At 50.9% G+C, this 19099-nt stretch overlaps 7 protein-coding genes and 1 non-coding gene across 8 annotated transcripts; 2 read left to right on the forward strand and 6 right to left on the reverse strand.

The window, feature by feature from the left end:
* Positions 1 to 87: 87 nt before the first annotated feature.
* On the forward strand, positions 88 to 954 carry BZA70DRAFT_235496 (nuclear protein export protein Yrb2; the record flags this gene model as incomplete). The annotated part of the gene is made up of 2 exons (XM_064910341.1): positions 88 to 491; positions 552 to 954. The coding sequence occupies 2 exons, from the start codon at positions 88 to 90 to the stop codon at positions 952 to 954; spliced, it is 807 nt and encodes a 268-aa protein (XP_064770152.1).
* A 525-nt stretch (positions 955 to 1479) lies between these two features.
* BZA70DRAFT_286498 (uncharacterized protein) lies at positions 1480 to 2607 on the reverse strand (the record flags this gene model as incomplete). Its single annotated transcript, XM_064913872.1, has 1 exon — positions 1480 to 2607. The coding sequence occupies one exon, from the start codon at positions 2605 to 2607 to the stop codon at positions 1480 to 1482; it is 1128 nt and encodes a 375-aa protein (XP_064770153.1).
* A 233-nt stretch (positions 2608 to 2840) lies between these two features.
* BZA70DRAFT_270526 (NADP-dependent oxidoreductase domain-containing protein) lies at positions 2841 to 4086 on the reverse strand. The gene has a single exon (XM_064911307.1). It carries the CDS (start codon positions 4033 to 4035, stop codon positions 3076 to 3078), a length of 960 nt encoding a protein of 319 aa, XP_064770154.1. The 5' UTR covers positions 4036 to 4086; the 3' UTR covers positions 2841 to 3075.
* A 577-nt stretch (positions 4087 to 4663) lies between these two features.
* Positions 4664 to 5360, forward strand: BZA70DRAFT_270528 (uncharacterized protein). The gene has a single exon (XM_064911308.1). It carries the CDS (start codon positions 5037 to 5039, stop codon positions 5259 to 5261), a length of 225 nt encoding a protein of 74 aa, XP_064770155.1. The 5' UTR covers positions 4664 to 5036; the 3' UTR covers positions 5262 to 5360.
* Positions 5361 to 6601: 1241 nt separating this feature from the next.
* Positions 6602 to 7176, reverse strand: BZA70DRAFT_270535 (uncharacterized protein; the record flags this gene model as incomplete). Its single annotated transcript, XM_064911309.1, has 1 exon — positions 6602 to 7176. A coding segment is annotated over one exon (575 nt), but the record flags the coding sequence as incomplete, so codon positions are not given.
* A 532-nt stretch (positions 7177 to 7708) lies between these two features.
* BZA70DRAFT_270537 (uncharacterized protein) lies at positions 7709 to 8423 on the reverse strand. The gene is made up of 2 exons (XM_064911310.1): positions 7800 to 8423; positions 7709 to 7742 (listed from the first exon to the last, which is right to left on the reverse strand). The coding sequence occupies exon 1, from the start codon at positions 8218 to 8220 to the stop codon at positions 7816 to 7818; it is 405 nt and encodes a 134-aa protein (XP_064770157.1). The 5' UTR covers positions 8221 to 8423; the 3' UTR covers positions 7709 to 7742; positions 7800 to 7815.
* Positions 8424 to 8468: 45 nt separating this feature from the next.
* BZA70DRAFT_308030 (uncharacterized protein) lies at positions 8469 to 10683 on the reverse strand (the record flags this gene model as incomplete). The annotated part of the gene is made up of 3 exons (XM_064914845.1): positions 8469 to 9223; positions 9282 to 10116; positions 10157 to 10683. The coding sequence occupies 3 exons, from the start codon at positions 10681 to 10683 to the stop codon at positions 8777 to 8779; spliced, it is 1809 nt and encodes a 602-aa protein (XP_064770158.1). The 3' UTR covers positions 8469 to 8776.
* An 8133-nt stretch (positions 10684 to 18816) lies between these two features.
* BZA70DRAFT_t23 lies at positions 18817 to 18890 on the reverse strand. Its single transcript has one exon. It is a non-coding gene; the product is annotated as a tRNA-Ala (tRNA).
* Positions 18891 to 19099: the final 209 nt, after the last annotated feature.

Here is a 19099-nt window from a genome sequence, read left to right on the forward strand (position 1 = left end):
TTGTCTTTTGTTGCTGCCGTCTTTCTTTCTAGTCCAAGTAGTCGCAAAGAACAAGCAGAAGCGCAAGCAGAAGAAGAAGAAAGAACAATGTCCTCCGACCAAACAATTGAGGTCGACGTGCCGCTCAACGACATCTCGTCGTCAAAAGGCTCATCGACGCCTGTCCCGCCGCCATACACACCGACGTCGAACGCATTCGTGCCCTCGTCGTCGACCGCCCCTCCCGCGTCCTCCGCGAGCGCGCCTTCGTCTTCGACCGCGCTGCCACCGCTTCCAGGTCTGGGTGCGGCGCAGAACGCGCGCTCGGTCGGCGGCGATCAGATCCAGGATCGTCGGTTCGCGGGCGGAGATACCCTTGATGAGCCCGTGTTGGAGACCCTGATGCGCGATGTGCGCGCGGTCGGCAGACGAGTGAAGCAGGTTCTGCATCCGAAGGTGAACGCGAACGTTGATGTCGAGACCGGCCAGATCGTTCGGGATTGGGATCTATGGTAAGACCTCTTGTTTCTTTTCTTTCATGAGCAGGACGTGAGCTGATCAGTACTATCTAGGGGACCTCTGGTGTTCTGCCTCTTCGTCTCTCTCTTCCTCTCCATCGCCGCGCCCGCAAACCAATCCACCGCCGTCTTCTCCGGCGTCTTTGCCTTCATCTGGATCGCCGAGGCCTTCGTCACGCTCAACATGAAACTGCTCGGCGGCTCAATATCCTTCTTCCACGCCGTCTGCATCCTCGGCTACGCTCTTTTCCCGCTCGTGCCTGCCTCGATCTTCGCCCTCGCTGTCAAGTCTATGATTATCAGATTACCGATCGCCATCGCGCTTGTGGCGTGGTCGCTTTTCGCGTCGATGAGAACGTTGAAGGGAGCGGGTGTTCGTGAGGGAAGGGTCGTGTTGGCTATGTACCCTGTCTGGCTGTTTTACGGATGGCTGGGCTGGTTGTGCGTCATCACCTAGTTTATAAAGCAGAGAGAATGACATGTTGATCAGGTATAATATCAGACACATGTATCAAGGGCTCTATATCGGAGCAAATGCTATAGCATGTGTTAATAAGAATCTACAACTACTTAAGCAATAACCTACAGCTTCTTAGTTCATGATAAATGTAGAATTCGATTAAAAAAGCAGTCGCATGTGTACCTCCCTCCCATTTCGCCAACCCCCCTATCTCTATACGCCAAATCCCATTCCCCGGAAACCAGAAACCCATACAAACTTGAAAAAGAATTACAAACGCAAAATCCAGATGTAGCCAAATACACAAAATTCACAGTACCCCGGTCTTCACAGCAGGTCATTTTATTTTCGACAAACGGAACTGAGACGACAGCGCGAGTTGAAAAGAGAAACAAAAACGATGAAGTTGAATTGTCGCATTGCTGTTTTTTTGTAATTTTGTGGGAAGTTATTGAGTTCTCTCACATGCACCGTGGTTTCATCTCCATTTGTCTATAATTCACAAATACAGAGATACAAGCTCTATATCATCGTATCTGCGTCTTCACCATCAAGTTCATCAGTAGACACCATATCCCAGTCGTCGATATCATCATCGCTCTTCACCGCAACAGCAGCGGCTGCAGATCGTTCGACGGAAAATCCTCGGACGTTGTCAAAGCTCGGAGTGATGTCTTCAATTTCATCATGGTTTAGGAGATCGTAGTCAGCTGTGTCGTCGTCCTCGTTGTCGTCGGGAGTGGATGTGAGGTCGGCTTGGACTTGAGGCTGGTGAAGCTGTGGATCTTCGAGGACGTCAGACGATTCGAGTGATACTGGGAATTTTTCTTCCAAGAGGTTCTCAGAGGTCGAAATGCTAGGTATATCTGATTCCGAAGGAACTGATCTCGTTCGATGCATCTCGGCTGCGCATGGCTGCGAATCATCGCTCGCTAGATCCAAACCACCATTGTTCTCGCTGCTCTCGCTACCGCCCCGACCGCCCTCACTACTCTCCTGCGCCAAATAGTAGCAAAACTCCGTGACCGTGTTCAAGATCGAACTGACGTTCGTGCCAAACAGCTGCTGCTCGGCCGCCAGCTCGTCCTCGTCCGCCGCCAGATACTCGTCCAGATCGTCTCTCAAGATGCCAAAGTTCGAGAAAAACCCGCCTCCGTCGGCAGGCACGTTAATCGTGGCTGCCGCGGCTGCGGTAGCTGTCTGAAGACCGGTGTAGACCGTGCCCAGACGGTTCGTGATCCAGGTTCGCATGCGAGAGTATTCAATCGGCTTTATGTGCATCGCGACGCCGGACATGAGCGTGCCCAGCTCGCTAGTACGGTCTTGGAGACCTGCGCTCTTCTCGATAAAGGACCCGAGCATATCTTCTGATGAAGACGACTCAGACGACTTGGTTTCCGCAGTCGACGCAGCCGACGACTGCAGCGATCCACGATCCCCGAGTGACAATGCCGCTGCGGCTGTCGCTACTCCGCCTAGTTCGCACAGCATTTGATTTATCGGCGGGAACGACAAATTAGAGTACACCCGCCAGCTCAGACTGTTCTGCTGTCTTCTCAGATCCCACAGCATCGACTGTCGTTGGTCGGCAGTCTCAGAGGGCGTAAATCGTGCTGCAGGTGACGGTGCCGGTGCCGGCGATGAGGTCATTCAGATTGGGCTTTCGATCAGCGGGTCGGTGCGAAACGTGGCTCCTCGGCAGCGACTTTAGCGGATCCCAAAACAGAAACGTGCCCGTCAAACGTGTCGCCAGACAGACCAGAACTCTCGCGAACCGGGACCGAGAACCAGAGACCGCAGATTCTGCAGAGATGGACGAGGGTCGGGGTGATGACTGATCTAAGATTGTCTGGGGTGCCGGAAGACTGTTGGGAGATTACTCGATTGATTAGCTTAGTCAGGCATTAGCTATCAGCCGCACGTGCGTATTAGTTCGAGCGACGGTATTCTAGTCTATGAGTCGGCGCGATCTAAGTGAATTTAATAGAGCAATTGAGCTTTATAATTAGCTAATGTTATTGTTGAATATCGTGGACATAAGCATGAGCACTAAATAACCCATCGTAACGGCTTCAGTAGTCTTCAGGCTCTGCAAGACAACAACACAATGACAATGACTTAAGCAGTAATGTGTCCGTACTCGGCCGTCCAGTACTTGCGCACATGCTTCTTGCTACCGGCAACATTGATGGCCTCAACCTCCTCAGGCGTGAGCTCGAATCCATCCAGGCTGAAGTTGCTCAGCTGTCTCTCCGGCTTGGCCGAGGTGGTGATTGGCAAAACATTGCGCGCCAGAACCCACTTGAGAATGATCTGGCCGGCGTCCTTGCCGTACTTGGTCGCAAGCTTGTCGACGACCTCGTCAACAGGGCCGCCCTTCTCGGTCAAAGACACAAGAGGCGTGAAGGCCTCGACAATGAGACCCTTCTTCTGGCTGTACTCGACAATCCCCGGGGTCTGGTTCTGCAGGTAGGGGTTGAACTCGATCTGGTTGACGGCAGGGTATTCCTTTGCTCCCTCGACTCGCTCGAGGTCTCCGACCGCCCAGTTGGAGACACCAATGTCTTTGGTGAGACCGGCGGCCTTGAGCTCAATAAGCGTTTCCCACGCCTTCTCGAGCGTAATTCCGTACTTCTCCTCGGTGATGAACGGGTGGTGGAGAAGGTAAAGGTCGACATAGTCGATCTGCAGGAGCTTCAGCGACTCCTCGAGCGCCTTCTTGGGGTCGCCGACGTTCTGGTAGACCTTTGTGGTAATGAAGATCTCTTCGCGGGGGATTCCGCTCTCCTTGATAGCGACGCCGACCTCGCCCTCAGTTCCGTAGGTCTGCGCGGCATCGATGTGTCGGTATCCGAGCTTGAGCGCCGAGACAATTGCGTCGACGACGGCGCGGTTGATGGTTGGATCGCCGGGCTTGTACCATTTAGTTCCGGTTCCGAAGGCAGGATAAGGGATGACAGCACCCGAGGGAAGTTTGAAAGTAGGAGCCATTGCGTGGATACTTCGTGTCTGAGAAAGGCGTAAAGTGGAAGAAGGCAGCTGGAGATGGTTCTTTATAAGTTGCAGACGATTTAGCATCGAGTGATTAGGAAATAAAAGAGGAGAATGGCGTGGAAGGAGAGGTGGCAGGGCCGGCGTTGGTTCATGAGTCGCGATGACCTAATAGGCTTGCGCCGCAGCAGCGCTTCTAACCGGCCTATGACGCGACGGAGATTTCTGTTAATTCCGTCATCGCTTGTCGGGATTATAATGCTCATTATCACCATAAGTCGCGAATTCGCTCTTTATTACAGTCGGAATTAACATGTGAATTGCGAAATAGATCGCCAATAAGAGCAATTGCCACAAACAATTGCAGTCTCTGTAGTCGCGATCGGTGATCGAGGTCCTGCCATCCAGTCCTCCTACGGATGCCCAAACCCGTGGATTTATAGTCATCCGCTCGTCGATCTGAATCAACTTCACGCTCCTTCAAAGCCCGATAATTAGAAGAAAAATGAGACATTGGCTACGTAGATAAGAGTCGCGTGACTTTGGTCTGACTTTCAAAACTCAGTCGTGGGGTCTGACGCAGCTTGGGCTACAGCTTTTGATGAGTGCGATTTCAACAGCTTCAGCGGCAGACAAACTGCAAGATTTACTGTAAGTTCATGGACTCTATGATCTTTGTCTCACTACCAGTTTTATCAGTGTTACGAAGTATAGTTACTATCGGATGCAGATTTGCAAGAAACAAAGTAGAGAAAGCACCTGCGCGAGATTATTAAGCGTTCAGGTGGCCGATTTGGTATCATAGCAGGCCGCTTTCGAATCCAAGAACATGAACCAGCTGTCCGTCAAAAGCTAAATCAATTGAGATCGTAGAGAAACTCTTCCTCCGCATAGCTCTGAACTGAGCCTCTGATGGCTATTCCTACAGCGTTCCAGGGACTCGCGTGCTCCATGTCGCTAGCTTCCGGTGGAACGGCCTGCACCCTGATCAGCCGCACCTGCACCTCTGCGCCGGCCTTCGCCAACTCTTGAATGTATTTTTATCGTCCAAGCCATCTATCAGCTTGATCAAACATTTGAATCTCATCATGAGTCCACCGACTGTTGAGATTATGGCGGGATCTCTGCTAAACGCCAACCCCGCAGAAAAGACCTACTCGACCGGAATCCTCCTCTGTCTGATGTTCACGTTGATCTTATCCAGAACAGATGCTGTTGTTGAGATTATTTCAATAAAAGGCTTAGAGCACACGCGCGAGTCTTGTGTAACAGTAAACTTGTGTAACAGTAAACATGATGAGCACACGCGTTAGTCTTGTGTAACAGTAAACTTGGGTAACAGTAAACATAGTGAGCGCGTGAGTAAACTTGTGTAACAGTAAACATGATGAGCACACGCGTCAGTCTTGTGTAACTGTAAACTTGTGTAAGTCTTGTGTAACAGTAAACTTGAGTAACAGTAAACATTGGTGAGCTTGTGTAACAGTAAACATGGTAAGCACACGCGTTAGTCTTGTGTAACAGTAAACATTGGTGAGCTTGTGTAACAGTAAACATAGTGAGCGCACGCGTCAGTCTTGTGTAACAGTAAACTTGTGTAAGTCTTGTGTAACAGTAAACATGGTGAGCACACGTTGTGTAACAGTAATCTTGTGTAACAGTAAACATGGTGAGCACACGCGTCAGTCTTGTGTAACAGTAAACATGATAAGCACACGCGTTAGTCTTGTGTAACAGTAAACTTGTGTAACAGTAAACATGGTGGAATATTAAGTTGACCAGGTGGCGGAACTACAATCATAACAAAGCCCTCCCATTTCCTAATTCCCCTCTTCCTTCTTCTCCGTCCTCCCCATAGTAAACAGTTTCATCCCCCGGCCCACAGCATTTTCCCAAATAAATTTATCACTCTCAATGTTTTCAGAAGTACTTGAGATCGTCGAGACTCTCATTCCTGCGTTGCTCGCTGTCCGTCCTAAGAAGTTCATTCCAGAGATGTATGACCCATCAGTCGCATGGAAGTTGATGCACGCTGCCGCGCTCATAGTCATGCTTCTCGGCGGCGAAGACCCCGCATTCTGGAAACACCTATTCGAGGTTGACAATCCCGAGATGCCTGCTGGGGTACGCGTTGCTCTTATTGAATTCTATATTCGTCCGTATCAAGCTCTGCTGGAGTACAACAAGAATCGACGCCCCCATAATTTGAGCGACGAAGGGGAAGATACAGTGGACGAAGAAGAATCGCCCCTCAATGCCAAAGGATCGGCCATCACCGATTTTCTTTTCAGCACAGGACCGCGCCGCGACACAAACATGAAGGCACCATCGACCCAGGGGACCCGTCCGACGGCTAGATCCAGCAATAACTGGAGGTCCACATCGACACAGTCAACGCCGCGTGTCTTTCCAACCAGCAGCCCATTCATGACGCCAACGCGTCCGACAGTGCCAGCCAGCAGCCCATATGACGGATGGCAGACAATCAGACAGTTGGCAGACAGACAGTAGACAGAGCCTTGGTATCGGGTATGTGGCCCTAATCTTCTTTGCATTCCTCAGTTTCCTTGTCGTGTGTGGTGTTGGGTTGACAATATTCCTTCCTTTCATCCTCCACTAGTGTCGTGTTGCACATAGTGTTGCAGGTAGCATAATGTGCGGTGCTGTATGCGGTGCTGTATGCAAAGTGGTATGCAAAGTGGTACGCAAAGTGGTATGCAATTGCAAAGTGGTATGCAAAGTGATTCGCGATTTGTATGCAATGGTGTATCCGATGTGTGTCCAAAGTTGTATGCGAATGCAATGGTATATGCAATGTGTGTCCAAAGTTGTATGTGAACGCAATGATGTATGCGATGTCGTGTCCAAAGTTGTATGCGAATGCGATGTGGTATCCAAAGTGATATGCGATGTGTATGCGATGTTGTTTGTGATGTTGTGTCCAAAGTGATCTGCGATGTTGTATGCAATGTTGTATCCAAAGTGGTGTGCGGTGTTGTATCCAAAGTGGTATCCAAAGCGATATGCGATGTTGTGTCCAAAGTCGTATGCAAATGCGAATGCGATGCTGTATGCCATGTTGTATGCGAATGCAAATGTGGATGCGAAATTATATGCAAATGCAATGTTATATGCAATGCTGTATGCGATGTAGTGAATGTGGTGAATTTCCAGAAATTGGTTGCTCCTGAAATGCAATGTTCGTGGAATCAGTAGTAATACCATCATGACACCACCACGGCCGCTTTACCACGGAATGGTAGACTTGTCAATCAAAAAGGTACACAAGCACGGCTCCATATCAGAAATCTGGTAGTGTGAATCATCGGCTCCGCCGAGGACTTGCTCGTAATCGGGAAAGTACCAGTCGGAAAGATTATTCGTACGGAACGAACTATCGTCCTCGCCCCTATATTCGATCTGTCCATCTCATAATCCATTTTATCGTCGTGCTCTTCTGTGCCGTCCTCGGAGAAGGGCTCGGGCTTCTTCAGGACTGTGTCAGGCGAAGGCACAGAAGAGGCTGGCGAAGAGGCTGGAAGAGATGGACTAGTGAAGGGCGATAGTTCCAAAGAAGGAGACTCAGCAGCCGAGCTGCTGTCCTCCATACTCGTCTGTCATCAATGTTAGTATTCGTCAATAAATATCAAGAGGAGGAGGTTATTCTCACGACAGCAAGCTCTGTAGTCAGCGAAAGGGAAGGTCGCCCATCGATATGACTCGCACCTTTAGACGTGGGTGCGGATGTGGCGATAGCCTTCTCTTGCTCTAGCTCTCTGTCGTGTATTTCAAACTGATGTCATACTGTTAGCTGAGATTTGTTGAAAGGGGAGGAGAATCAAGGACTTCCCGTCTCGCTGTCTGAAATCATCTGTTCATGCTCGCACTGCACGATCTGCAAATCTGCTCTCTCTGCTGATCATCATCATAAAAATAGGGTATAGATGAAAAAAGAGAAACCATAATGACAAAAAACTGCCCAAACACACGCCAATTAGCCTGCAAAAGTACCAAAAGTTCAGAGAGCTGCCTATCTCCCATATTGAACTGCTGGTACTTTACAGCGAAAAAATAAGACGAAATAAGTAACTGCCAAAGGGAATAAAGGGAAGACCAGCCGGTGGTGATAAAGGTGCGCACCGCGGCGGTCGAGACGCGGACAAGCTGGCAGGTTCTCTGAAGACCGCGTGCTAGTCCTGCCAGGAGAATGATGATCACCACAAGAACGGCCTTGAAGCTGAGGTCGACAACAAATGAAAGACTGGAAACCATAGAAATAGCAACGGCTTTGAAAATTCTTCCTCTACGTACAAAATGACTACCAAGCGCAGTAACGTACGGGCTAACAGTAGATAGAACGGAAACTGGAGGAGGCCGGTAGATCACAAGGGATCTACAGTCAAGGGCGGCCTGTTTTTTCAAGCCTTTTAACCGAAGTTGATGGCCAAGCTCTCCCGGAATTGAGATGAAAACAGTAATAATAGCCCCCCCCCCTCCCCCCCCCCCCCCCCAGCAAGTGAAACCGTCTGAACCGTGTATCGCAGAACGGTGGGCGCAAAACGCGCCAACAAAGCCAGGGAGGCGAAGGAGTAAACAGATACAAAGGCGAGAAGTTTGCGGCACGCATATCGCGCGTGAGTAATAAGAGCGGATGCTCTTTCAGTAACCCAGGATCGCACCGAGAAACGGACTGGTGCCGGCAGGGCGAGCAAGCCTTGTCTCACTGGGATTGCTCGGTAGAGAACAAAACCGCGGGCGCCGACCAGCTCTGGTGAAGACAGAGGAGCGACTTCAATGGCCCTAGTACAAGCTGACCGGCAGATACCGGTTAGGGTGCCGGACGAAGCGCGAGCGGAGCCTGCTGTCGTGACGCAGGGCGATAGAGAATGAGCTCGCGGCTGGCAGACGACTCCGACGGCGGCAACAGCAGACCAGGAGTACCTCCAAACAATAGGACTAGCTCGCGGCTGATGAATGGCCCGATCACAGGCTGGAGAGCACGCGCTACCCAACCAGGAAGCACCATTCGACGGAATACAGGCGCAGTGTTCTCCATGTGGTCCGGCACCACAACACGAGGCTGGATCTGCGATTGAGTCGACTCAAGGGGGCGAGGATACCGCAAATGTTCGTAGCTCCAAGGATCAAGGGTTTCCATGCCGCTGTCCATGCAGACCTCATGTCGCAATACCAGCTGCATACCAGTCGAGACCGTCGCAGAGCCAAAAAGGTCATCTTCCTGGATGGTTTCAGATGGTCTATCGACAATAGGTTCCTGTAAAATAATCAGTATCGCTTCTGGAGTGGAAAAAGAGAGACTGAAGAAAGCTTACCGGTTCATCGGCCTTCTCAGACACAATCGGCTCGCTAGCCTGTTGAGAAGGGCCTTCCACCACGTTCCCCAGAATCTCAGACCCAAACGATCCGCTAGAGGTACGAGAACGGTAGAACTTGGAGTGGAGAAACTTAGGATCGGGGATCGTAGCTTGCTGTGCTTCGAACTTCTGGACGAGCGAGTGGACGTGATCGATCGGGAGATCAGAGTGAGGATCAAAATCTGGCCGCGCCGTAGAGTCTTCTTCCGTCGTAGTCGCGGCAATGCCTTTCTCAATCTCACCATAGCTCTTCTTCACGCTCTTAGAAGACTTGAGCTGGTGACGGACTTTCATCGCAGCCGGCTGCGACTCTGCTGCGGCGCGGTCAGTCTGAGCGCCGTTGCTGGGAGCAGCGATGTGCGGCGCCTTGCACGCGAAGAAGCCGAGAGCATCGGTGCAGTTGCCCCAGTTGCCCGCGAAGCCCGAGAAGCGATATAAGCGGCGGACGGGAGCGGACGGACGAGTGGGTGCACTAAAGGATCTGTGCTGCTGGCTGAGTATCTCAGAAGATGAACAGTTCTCTTGCGTCAAAGCAGAGGAGCCGCCCGCTGGCTGCTCAGACTCTGTTTCGTGGGCGCGAACAAAAGACACGATAGCAGGATCTGAAGATACGCTGGTAAACCGATTTTCGACGACGTGTAGAGTTCCACGATTGATGCTCGATTTGGACTTGATCAGGTCCAAGATGAGACGGCCAGCCGCTTGTCCGGGGGTGAGATTTGGCGCGCCACTTTTAGGAGCCTGAATCATATCCAGGATGAGACGACCGGCCACTTGTCCGGGGCTGAGGCCTCTGATCATTGCCAGGATGATCTCGCGACCAGTAAACGCACGGCTGCTGAACTCGGGGGACGGCTGTCTGACCCGGTAATATCGGCGGAGTGCGGCGTGGCAGTAGCGAGCGTCGCGGGCTCAACCCTGCAGTGTCGCCGTTCTCGTCGGTAGAATGCTCTCCGCCCTGAGCAATCGACTGGTCAGAGTTGATCGTCTTAAGATCGTCGGAATGACCAACGTCAGTGCTATCGTAGCTAGCACGGTATACGTTGCTGGTAGTGAACTCGGACGCGTCAGGATAACCGGTGGTTTCCTCGGAGATACTGTCGTCGGTGAGTACCTCAAGAGATGACGCAGGAAAGTCGTAGCCAGCGTAGGTGCTGTCGTTGTAATCCGAGTCGACCTCAGCGTTGGGGACTGTAGAGGAGGAAAAGGAGGAGGAGACGTCGCTGTCGTACATGAACTGAGGCTCCATGCGTTGAGGAGTTTGCAGAACGTTGAAATGCGCAGAGCCAGCGACGTCCTGGGGATCGGTGGAGAAGGAAAGGTTGAGGATGGTGGGGGTAAGCTTGAATCTGAATCTCATGGTGGCCAGCTATTCAGAATATTCTCGGATTCGGGATCCGTTCTCTCAAAAATCTGAATAGGTAAACGAAGAGAGGCAGCGATGAGAGGCAAAGGGAAGCTTGGAAGCTTGCTCGTGAGTTGGATTGCAGTAGAGCTAGACCTCACGGGGGACACTGTACGGCGGTGAGGAGAGGAAGAGAAGAGGAGAGGCGGGGGTTGGGTGAGCGCTTATAATGTGCCTCCCAGACCGACCAGGCCGATTCGCAATGAACGAATTAGAAAGCATTATTCCATGATCTCCGGCCCCACGCTTCCCTTTTCGGATTTTTTTCAAGGTTGCTGACTTTCATGTATTCATATAACTTTTCTAAACTACTCCGTATCATGTACAGAACTCCAGAAGGACAGAATAACACAGTTTTGGCATCCCATCGCCCTCAATCGTTGCCGAGGATGTCAGAAAGCGTGTGTGCGGCTCAACTGTTTGTCGCATGAGCTGGTACACGTTACGAGCATCTGCAGCGGCAGTATGGAACAGCACAGACTCTGAGCAATAGCCGCTATCATCAGTGTATGATCCTGATTTGTTCTGGCCGATGTAGTTATAGCCAACTGCAGAAAACAGCACTGCGTAGAAGCAAAGATCAATGAGTGGGCGAGGGTGAGAAAGACATAGCAAAAACCCTATAGAAGTCAGCTATTTGTCTATTTCAACAAATGCCGCTATCAGTCTTAAGAGTTTGAGGTCACAGGTCAAATTGAAGGCGTCCACGAGCGGAACGTCGGAATCAACCAACAGAACTCAGATCAGGCAGAAGTGCGACGCGTTCGAAGACATACAACGCGTTAGAACAGATATACTTAATTTGCGGGAACATCGGCAGATATCCACTTATGGCGAAACTTAACACATCAACAACGCGATATACTGATGTAAACAACGACAACGCGTGCTCTTCCGCAAGCGGTTTTGTCAAAACGACCTGACTGCAAAACGACTTGACAGTATAACAATTCAGTCTTCTAGAAACGCTTGAGATGGTCTGCAGCTCGCAAACCGGGACATTGTGGGTATTGTGCTTGTTGTCTGTGCTCTAGTCGCATATTACAAGCAAAATACTTTCCATCCTGATCGCTCTTAGCGCAGACTAGATAGCTCGTCTATTTCCGTATTCAGCGATATCTTGTTCGGAAATATATTTTATACCTTGTCAACCACAGGCGTAGAGCAAGATAACCGCGTCTGAATAGCGCATCTGTCTCTGTATGAGTAAGGTTTGGAAAGGCAAAAGAGTAAACAAATGCTTTTGAATGCTTCCACGGCGGACTGTCTGGTATTCACCCACCTAAAACCACCCTCCCGGATCTGGCGTCAAAGATCCCGTTCGCGATCATCCTCCTTCTGGTTTTCATGATGTTATGTCTCCAGAACAGGCGCTTTTGTTGCGGGTTTTTGAATGAAAGGCTTAGAGCACACGCGCGAGACTTGTGTAACAGTAAACATGGTGAAATATTAAGTTGATCAGGTGGCAAAACTAGAATCATAACAAAGCCCTCCCATTTCCTAATTCCCCTCTTCCTTCCTATCTTCCCTCCCCATAGTAATCAGTTTCAGCCCCCAGCCCACAGCCCACAGCCCACAGCTTTTTCACAACAAGCACATACTATTCACAATGTCTACCACCATTACCAACATTCTACAGAACATCCTCTCTGCGATCGCTCCTGAGGCCGCAGAGGGACTCGACGCGTCTACCATCTGGCAGATCATGGTCGTCATCTCCCTCGTTGTCATCAACATGGGAATCCAGAATCCCGATTTCTGGCAGCAGAGATTCCAGGCAGAGTTTGAGGTCTTGCCTCCTGTTCTGCGAGGGATCGTCATGGAGAACGTCGCCCGCGCCTTTCAGCGTGAGCAGGATTTAGTCGCCCAAGACGAAGAGACAGCAGACCAGCAGGTACCGCCCATGCCTGCCAGCGGTTCGCAGAGCAACGTCCCCTCCATCAACGACAGAGAGCGTCCCAACACAGACGAGAGTGCGGAGACTACTCAGTCGACGCTTCCGGTGCTGCCCACACCGGTCGCGTCTCAGAACGCCACCGCCCCTCTTGAGAGCCATCGCATCCAGGCCCAGAACGCGCAGGAATCAACCGTCAAAGACGCAGAGACAGCAGACCAGCAGGTGCCGCCCACACCTGCCAGCGGTTCGCAGGATATCATCCCCTCTATCAACGACAGAGAGCGTCCCAACACAGACGAGAGCGCGGAGACTACTCAGTCGACGCTTCCGGTGCTGCCCACACCGGTCGCGTCCCAGAGCACCACCGTTCCTCATGAGAGCCATTGTACCCAGGCCGAGTGTGAGCACAGATCGGCCGCCCAAAAAAGAGAGACAGCAGACCAGCAGGCGCCGCCCACGCCTGCTAGCGGATTACAGAACACTGCTTCCTCATCCAAAGACGGCGAACGTCTCAACACAACCAAGAAAGCGAAAGCGACTAAGCCGACTCGCCCGGTGATGCCCACACCGGTCGCGCCGCAGGCAACTTCCGCCTCTCTTGAGAACCGTCGCATTACTCGCAGCTTGAGTAAGGCACTTCAGGCAGAGAACGCTCTGGCCAAGAAAATCCGACGGAGAGCGGCGAACGGGATCCCAACTACTCTCCGAAGAAGTTCACGGCTTCTTGCAAACCAGGCGGCGTCCGGACAGGAGCATACAACGCACGAGATAGCAAAGCTCGATCCTGCTCATTCCGCGCAAGAGCAGACTTCGCAAGACGTGATCTTGCCGGAGTTTGTCGCCCCCACAGAGGAGCAGGACCAGTCATCGCAAGACAGTGTCTTGCCAGTCTCTGTCCTTTTTACGCCGGATCAGACACTGGAGCAGACTTCACTAGACACTGTCTTGACGGCTCCCGTTTCCACACAGAAGCAGACTTCACAAGACACAATCTTGCCGGCCTCATTTGCTTCCGCACAAGAGCAGATCTCGGAACAGACATCGCAAGACAACGTCTCATCGGCTCCCGTCTGCTCCGCACCGCCCATGCCTATCCTTGAAGGCGAAGTCAACGGCGAGGTCGACAATAGCACCGGCCCCAGTGGCCTGAAGAGATCGCGTTCGGCATCAGCAGATAGTAGTGAAGTGGCGGGGTCTTCAGCTGATGTCAACGACGCCGGTGTATCTGAAGAACGAAGACGTATGGTATCACCGGATTACAGCGATGAGGAAGAGTCTTCATCCGATGCCAGCGACAGTAGCTCTTCGGCAGATATGCTTGTCACGCATGCAAATGCGTATATCCAGGAGTGGAATGCAGGACTACCTCCGGACTATCTGATCGATCGGTCACCCTCAGTCTCGTACGATGAACACAATGAGACGACCGATCTGTCCTTCGGGGGTCCTCGCTCGGATGATGACGACCACGTCACGGTCAGTTATTAGTAGGTGATCCCTTTTTCACTGGCATCTGTTTCAGCAATCGTATTAATTACTAACTCCTTCTCTCTTAGTACCGACCCATTCCTGGAGTCTCGACAAGAGCATACATACGGCCAAGATGATTTCTCGGAGTACGACGATTATCGGAGCAGCCCAAGATATGGCGAGGAGAACGAGTTCCTGGGAACACTATCGGAGTTGCGCGACAGCCAAGCACAGCCTCTGCCAACGTCAAACCGCGACCGCGGAAGTCCCCGACAGCGACGTCCGGCACTCGGAACGTCTCCTTTGGTCAACGTCCAGACTCGTAGCAGCGATACAGACAGTCAGCCGTATGTTTTCCCTTCACTCTCTCATAGTACTCCTTTTGATCTTAAGCCCCTGCTAACATGTGACCAGCAACATCGCGGAGTTGTTTGGACTTCCTGACAGTGAGCTCGCGAGCTCACCTGAGAGATCCCAAAGACAGAAGTCAGCCAGCCAGTAAGTAGTCATTTGCTCACCCTGTATTTCCCCTCCTCTTTCCGCTTTACTAACGGCAAGAAACTGTCGCAGGCTGCCTTCTTCCGAGGATAGCCAAACTGCGAGTGAGGAGGTCACCCGGGCGGATGTGACTGGGTAAGGGTCTTTTTAGATATTAACTCCGACGCGTAAAGCCGCGGCGCGCCGCACTCAATAAGAATCACCGCTAACAGCCAACTACTCATCTTTTGCAGATCTAATGATCCCCTGCCATCGGACGCTGCAGAAGCAAAAGACGAGAATGGCAACGGAGAGGTTGTTATCACCGTCTTTTCGGATTGTGAGACTGATGCTTCAGTCTCACTTCCCGAACCACGGACCCCCACAAACAGGTACGCTCTCTTCTACTATTATCATTGTCGTATTGCGCAGGTCACTAACAGACATTCATATTTCAGTTCTGCGCTCTCACCAGTCGCTGAAAGTGAACAATCACCCCAGCAGATGATTAGACTGGAGCTTCCTGATGTGCCATCGAGTGGCACTTCAAGGGCTGCTATGTCTCTCACCACCATGGCAAGGGCAGGTCTCAACAGTCTTGCAATGGCAGGGTTAATCGCCTCTTACGAGTCTCCTCTGGCTAGAGAGTTCCCACCCATTGCTGGGCATGAGACAACCGCGGGCCCCGACAGCTTTGTTCAGAATATCGAAAATCTGGACCTATTGGCTCGGCTTAGCGCCCAGCAAGGGATTGGTTTGCCCTCTTCTCCAGTCGTGCCGACTCCATCGCCTCGGTCAAGGCCGTCTCTGAGTCGTGTAGCCGTATTGAACGCTCAGCGAGAGGTTCTTCAGTCTTTGTCTTTGAACAATCTCTCGCCCGCGGCTTCTACCCCTTCAGCAGATTCCAACCCGGCAGTAGCTTGCACGCCTGCAGCAGTTTCTACGCCTGCAGCTCACTGGGCCTCGGATTTGTCTCCCGCAGCTGAATGGACTCCCACAGCTTCTTGGTCTTCAGCTCTCTTGTCAGCAGGAAATTCTACGCCCACAGCTCCTTTCACGCCTGCAGCGGCTTCTACGCCTGCAGCGCATTGGGCGTCGGATTTTACGCCTGCAGGGGATTTCACACCCGCGGCTTCTTGGTCTTCAGCCTTCCTACCGGCAGACTCTTCGCCTGCTGCTCGTGCAGACGGAAACGTCAATATCTTGAGTCCGGGTTCGAAGACCGATGGAGTAGCAGACGAGAGCTCGTCTCCACTCAGGCCACAGACCGAATTTAATGTCTGTGACTCTAGTGCGAATCTCAGTGCATGGCTGGATATGACTCTTGGGGAAGAGTCAGCTCTCTCAGAAGCAGATTCGGCTGCTGCCATGGAGGATGTTGAGCTCTCTTCGTCGATTTCTGAGCTCCCAAGCGGGGAGGCAGACACTGACGAGCTGATGAGCGACCATGATGGCACTGACGACTTAGAGCTATTTGATCTCATTCAAGAGCAGCCCCTGGTGACCCTCCCAAGCGGGGAGGCAGGCACCGATGAGCTGATGAGCGATCATGATAGCACTGAGGAATTAGGGCAAGTCGGTCTCAGTCAGGAGCAGCCGCTGGTGACGCCGTCTTTTGTGTTTCTGGCCACACCTTGGGCTTGTCAGCTGTTTACACCTCATTCGGAGGATAGAGATCTATCGGGACTCTCAGCTGGCGAGCAGCGTATGGCTGCGCGGGTGGTCCAGAATAAGCGACGGGCAGGACGCGGCGCTCGAGTACTGTCGTTTAAGAAGATCATCGCCCGCAAGGCGCTTGCCCTTCGTCGCAACGGTGGTATTTCGAAGAAGTGGGTGCGGCACACGCGGTATGCCATTATCAAGTCGGATTTGCACCCATACTTCGCAGACAGCCGCAACCATCTGCTCAGAAGGTGGCTTGGGCTCGGACCAGTGATAGGGTCCTCTGAACCGATGGCGGATGTGATCGGACCCCTTCCAGGGGCGAGTGAACAGCCGTCGGAGGTGCGCGGTCCTCGACAGCGGTCATTGAGAGGCCCACTGGGCACGCGCGGTGGCGGCTTTATGAAGCGCAAGAAAAGGCTGGGACGTTACGCGATCATCCCAGCTGACCTGCGCCCATACTTTTCGAAAAGCCGCAATCGTGCGCTCCGGGAGTGGCTAGGGATAGACCCCATGGATGTTGATCCGGTGGCCAGCGAGCAGGAGCCCTCTATTGCTGAGCAGCGTCTGGCAGCGCTGCGGAGTCAGAATAAGGGCTACGTTCGACCGAGACGGCGACCGGATGGCACGTTGCGTGGGGTCCTGAAGAACCGAGGGAAGCGGGTACACCAGACTGCCTTCCCGGCCGATTCGGTTTCGACAGATTGTTCAATCTGTTGATCGAGGACCGTTGTTTGGAGAAAGGTCTGGCTTTTCAGACTTGTTCTCGTTTTCTTTTTATATATTTTGTGTGCGTGGTTTGGTGTAGTGGGCAGTTTGCGATATTGACAGAAACTTGTATATTTTTCACAGAAACTTGTATATTTTTCTTCTTCTTCTTCTTCTTTGTTTTTCTCTTTCTTTTTCTTTCTTTTCCTAAACTTTGTCTCTTTGTCTATGTTACTGTTCCGTTCGTTCTTTTTCTTTTTTTCTATGTAATGTTCCGTTCGTTCTTTTCCTTTGTCTCTTTCTATTCTTTGTCTATGTTACTGTTCCGTTCGTTCTTTTCCTTTTTTTATATATTATATGTTTGATACTGTTCTCCTTTTCCTTTCCTTTTTCATGCTTTGTCTATTATACTCCTCCGTTCGCGTTCGGCTTTGCCTGCCGTCAGTACGAGATGTGGCGCATCATTTGCGATATTGCGCCGTTTGCTGATTTCAAGGGACTATCAGCCAGCCAGTAAGTATTAATTGGCACACTCTGAGTTTCTCGCCTTTTGCACGCTGTACCAATTGCAGCAAATCTATCGCAGGCTACCGATTTCTGAGATTCTCAGAACTACAATTGTGGAGGTCGCCCGGGGCGGACGTGGCATTGCCGGTCTATTGATCTGCTGTCATCGGACGCGTCCGGAGCACTCGACGGGAACGACAAATTCCTCTAAGTTGTCACTACCGTCTTGTTGGATTCTGAGACTGATGCTTCAGTCTCGTTTCCTGAGCCTTGGACCCCCACAAACAGGTATGTTCTATTCTATCCTTGTAATGTCGAAATCGCGCCGTTCGCTAACAAACCTCCATTTCTCAGTTCTGCATTCACCCACCTATTGCTGGACAGGCTGGAAATCTTAATACGCTGCTCCCCGGAAATCAATTATCACTACCATCTCGTCTGATGTTGTTCATCGGCACCGCTTCTCATCATTACTTCAAGAAGTATAATACTTTACAGCCATCGCGACTGCTCATTCATGCTGCATTCTTTCTTTTGACGATGTACTTCTTTTTTTTTCCATTTTCATTCTCGTATTCTTTTCTTCTTCCTTTCTGTTTCATTCCTTTCTGTTCTATTCTTTTCTGTTATATTCCCTTCTGTTGTATTCCTTTCTGTTATATTGCATCGCAGCTGCCCATTCACGCATTCTTTCTTTTGACGTCTGTGGTCAAGTTCCTTTTTTTTCTTTTTTAATCCAGTATAGGGCGGGAGTTGATATTATTATTTGCTATGAGAACGACAGTGATGGGGCGTATTGTGATGACTATTAGGATGACTGCATGGACAGGAGTTTTCACATTTTATCGATATGGGGTTACATGGAAATGACTTGTTATGATTACTTTGATGATATTAAGGGTTTGATGATGATTGTTGTTGATTTTACTGCATGGTATTATTATGATTTCTATCTTGTTTGTTTGGGCGAACGGACATGATAGCTTTCAACGATGTATATTATAGAAGAAAATATTAAATGGGCACCAAAAAAATATCTTGCTTTCCTGTAGAATAAAACAACGGTCTCTTTTGCTAGTCACAACTGAAGCAATACAATTACAAACACGACCACACTTCGATGGCTTTTGGTTTTAGCTATCACCATCGCTCTTGGACGTGTGGTGAGGAGATGGCGACCAAGTCAATTTACCGTAGCCAGTTTGTGGTTACACCGGCTAGAATCCATGCGCATTACTCAACGGAGTCACTACACATCCACTCCCTCGTCGAGCACCACATCATGATAGCCAGCCAGCACTTCAATAGCCCAAAAAAAAAGATCGACTAGTCAAATAGAATTTTGATCTCGGACGCGAAAAAAAATTTGGACGACACCGGAATCGAACCGGGGACCTCCCGCATGCTAAGCGGATGTGATAACCAACTACACCAGACGCCCTCGAATTAGAAAAATTAGAGTCTTTGCGCTAGATAATCTGCCAATGCTACGTGCTGGATTTTGTGTATTTGCTGTTATTTTTGGATGGAAGAAAGGTTCATGTGTGGTAGAAACGGTGTACATAATCTGAATTGTGTTGAAAAGCTGTGGGTGCTCTGGTGGGAAGGAGAAGGTCAAAAAGATCCACGTGCGGGCTCGATTTAGACTGC

Source organism: Myxozyma melibiosi (assembly GCF_037950935.1).
Source record: "Myxozyma melibiosi strain Phaff 52-87 chromosome Unknown BZA70scaffold_1, whole genome shotgun sequence".
Lineage (NCBI taxonomy): Eukaryota > Fungi > Ascomycota > Lipomycetes > Lipomycetales > Lipomycetaceae > Myxozyma > Myxozyma melibiosi.

Excerpts from the sequence above, each read along its gene's own strand:
- BZA70DRAFT_270526 (XM_064911307.1), bottom strand. The coding sequence starts at position 4,035 with ATGCTAAATCGTCTGCAACTTATAAAGAACCATCTCCAGCTGCCTTCT.
- BZA70DRAFT_270528 (XM_064911308.1), top strand. The coding sequence starts at position 5,037 with ATGAGTCCACCGACTGTTGAGATTATGGCGGGATCTCTGCTAAACGCC.
- BZA70DRAFT_270537 (XM_064911310.1), bottom strand. The coding sequence starts at position 8,220 with ATGGTTTCCAGTCTTTCATTTGTTGTCGACCTCAGCTTCAAGGCCGTT.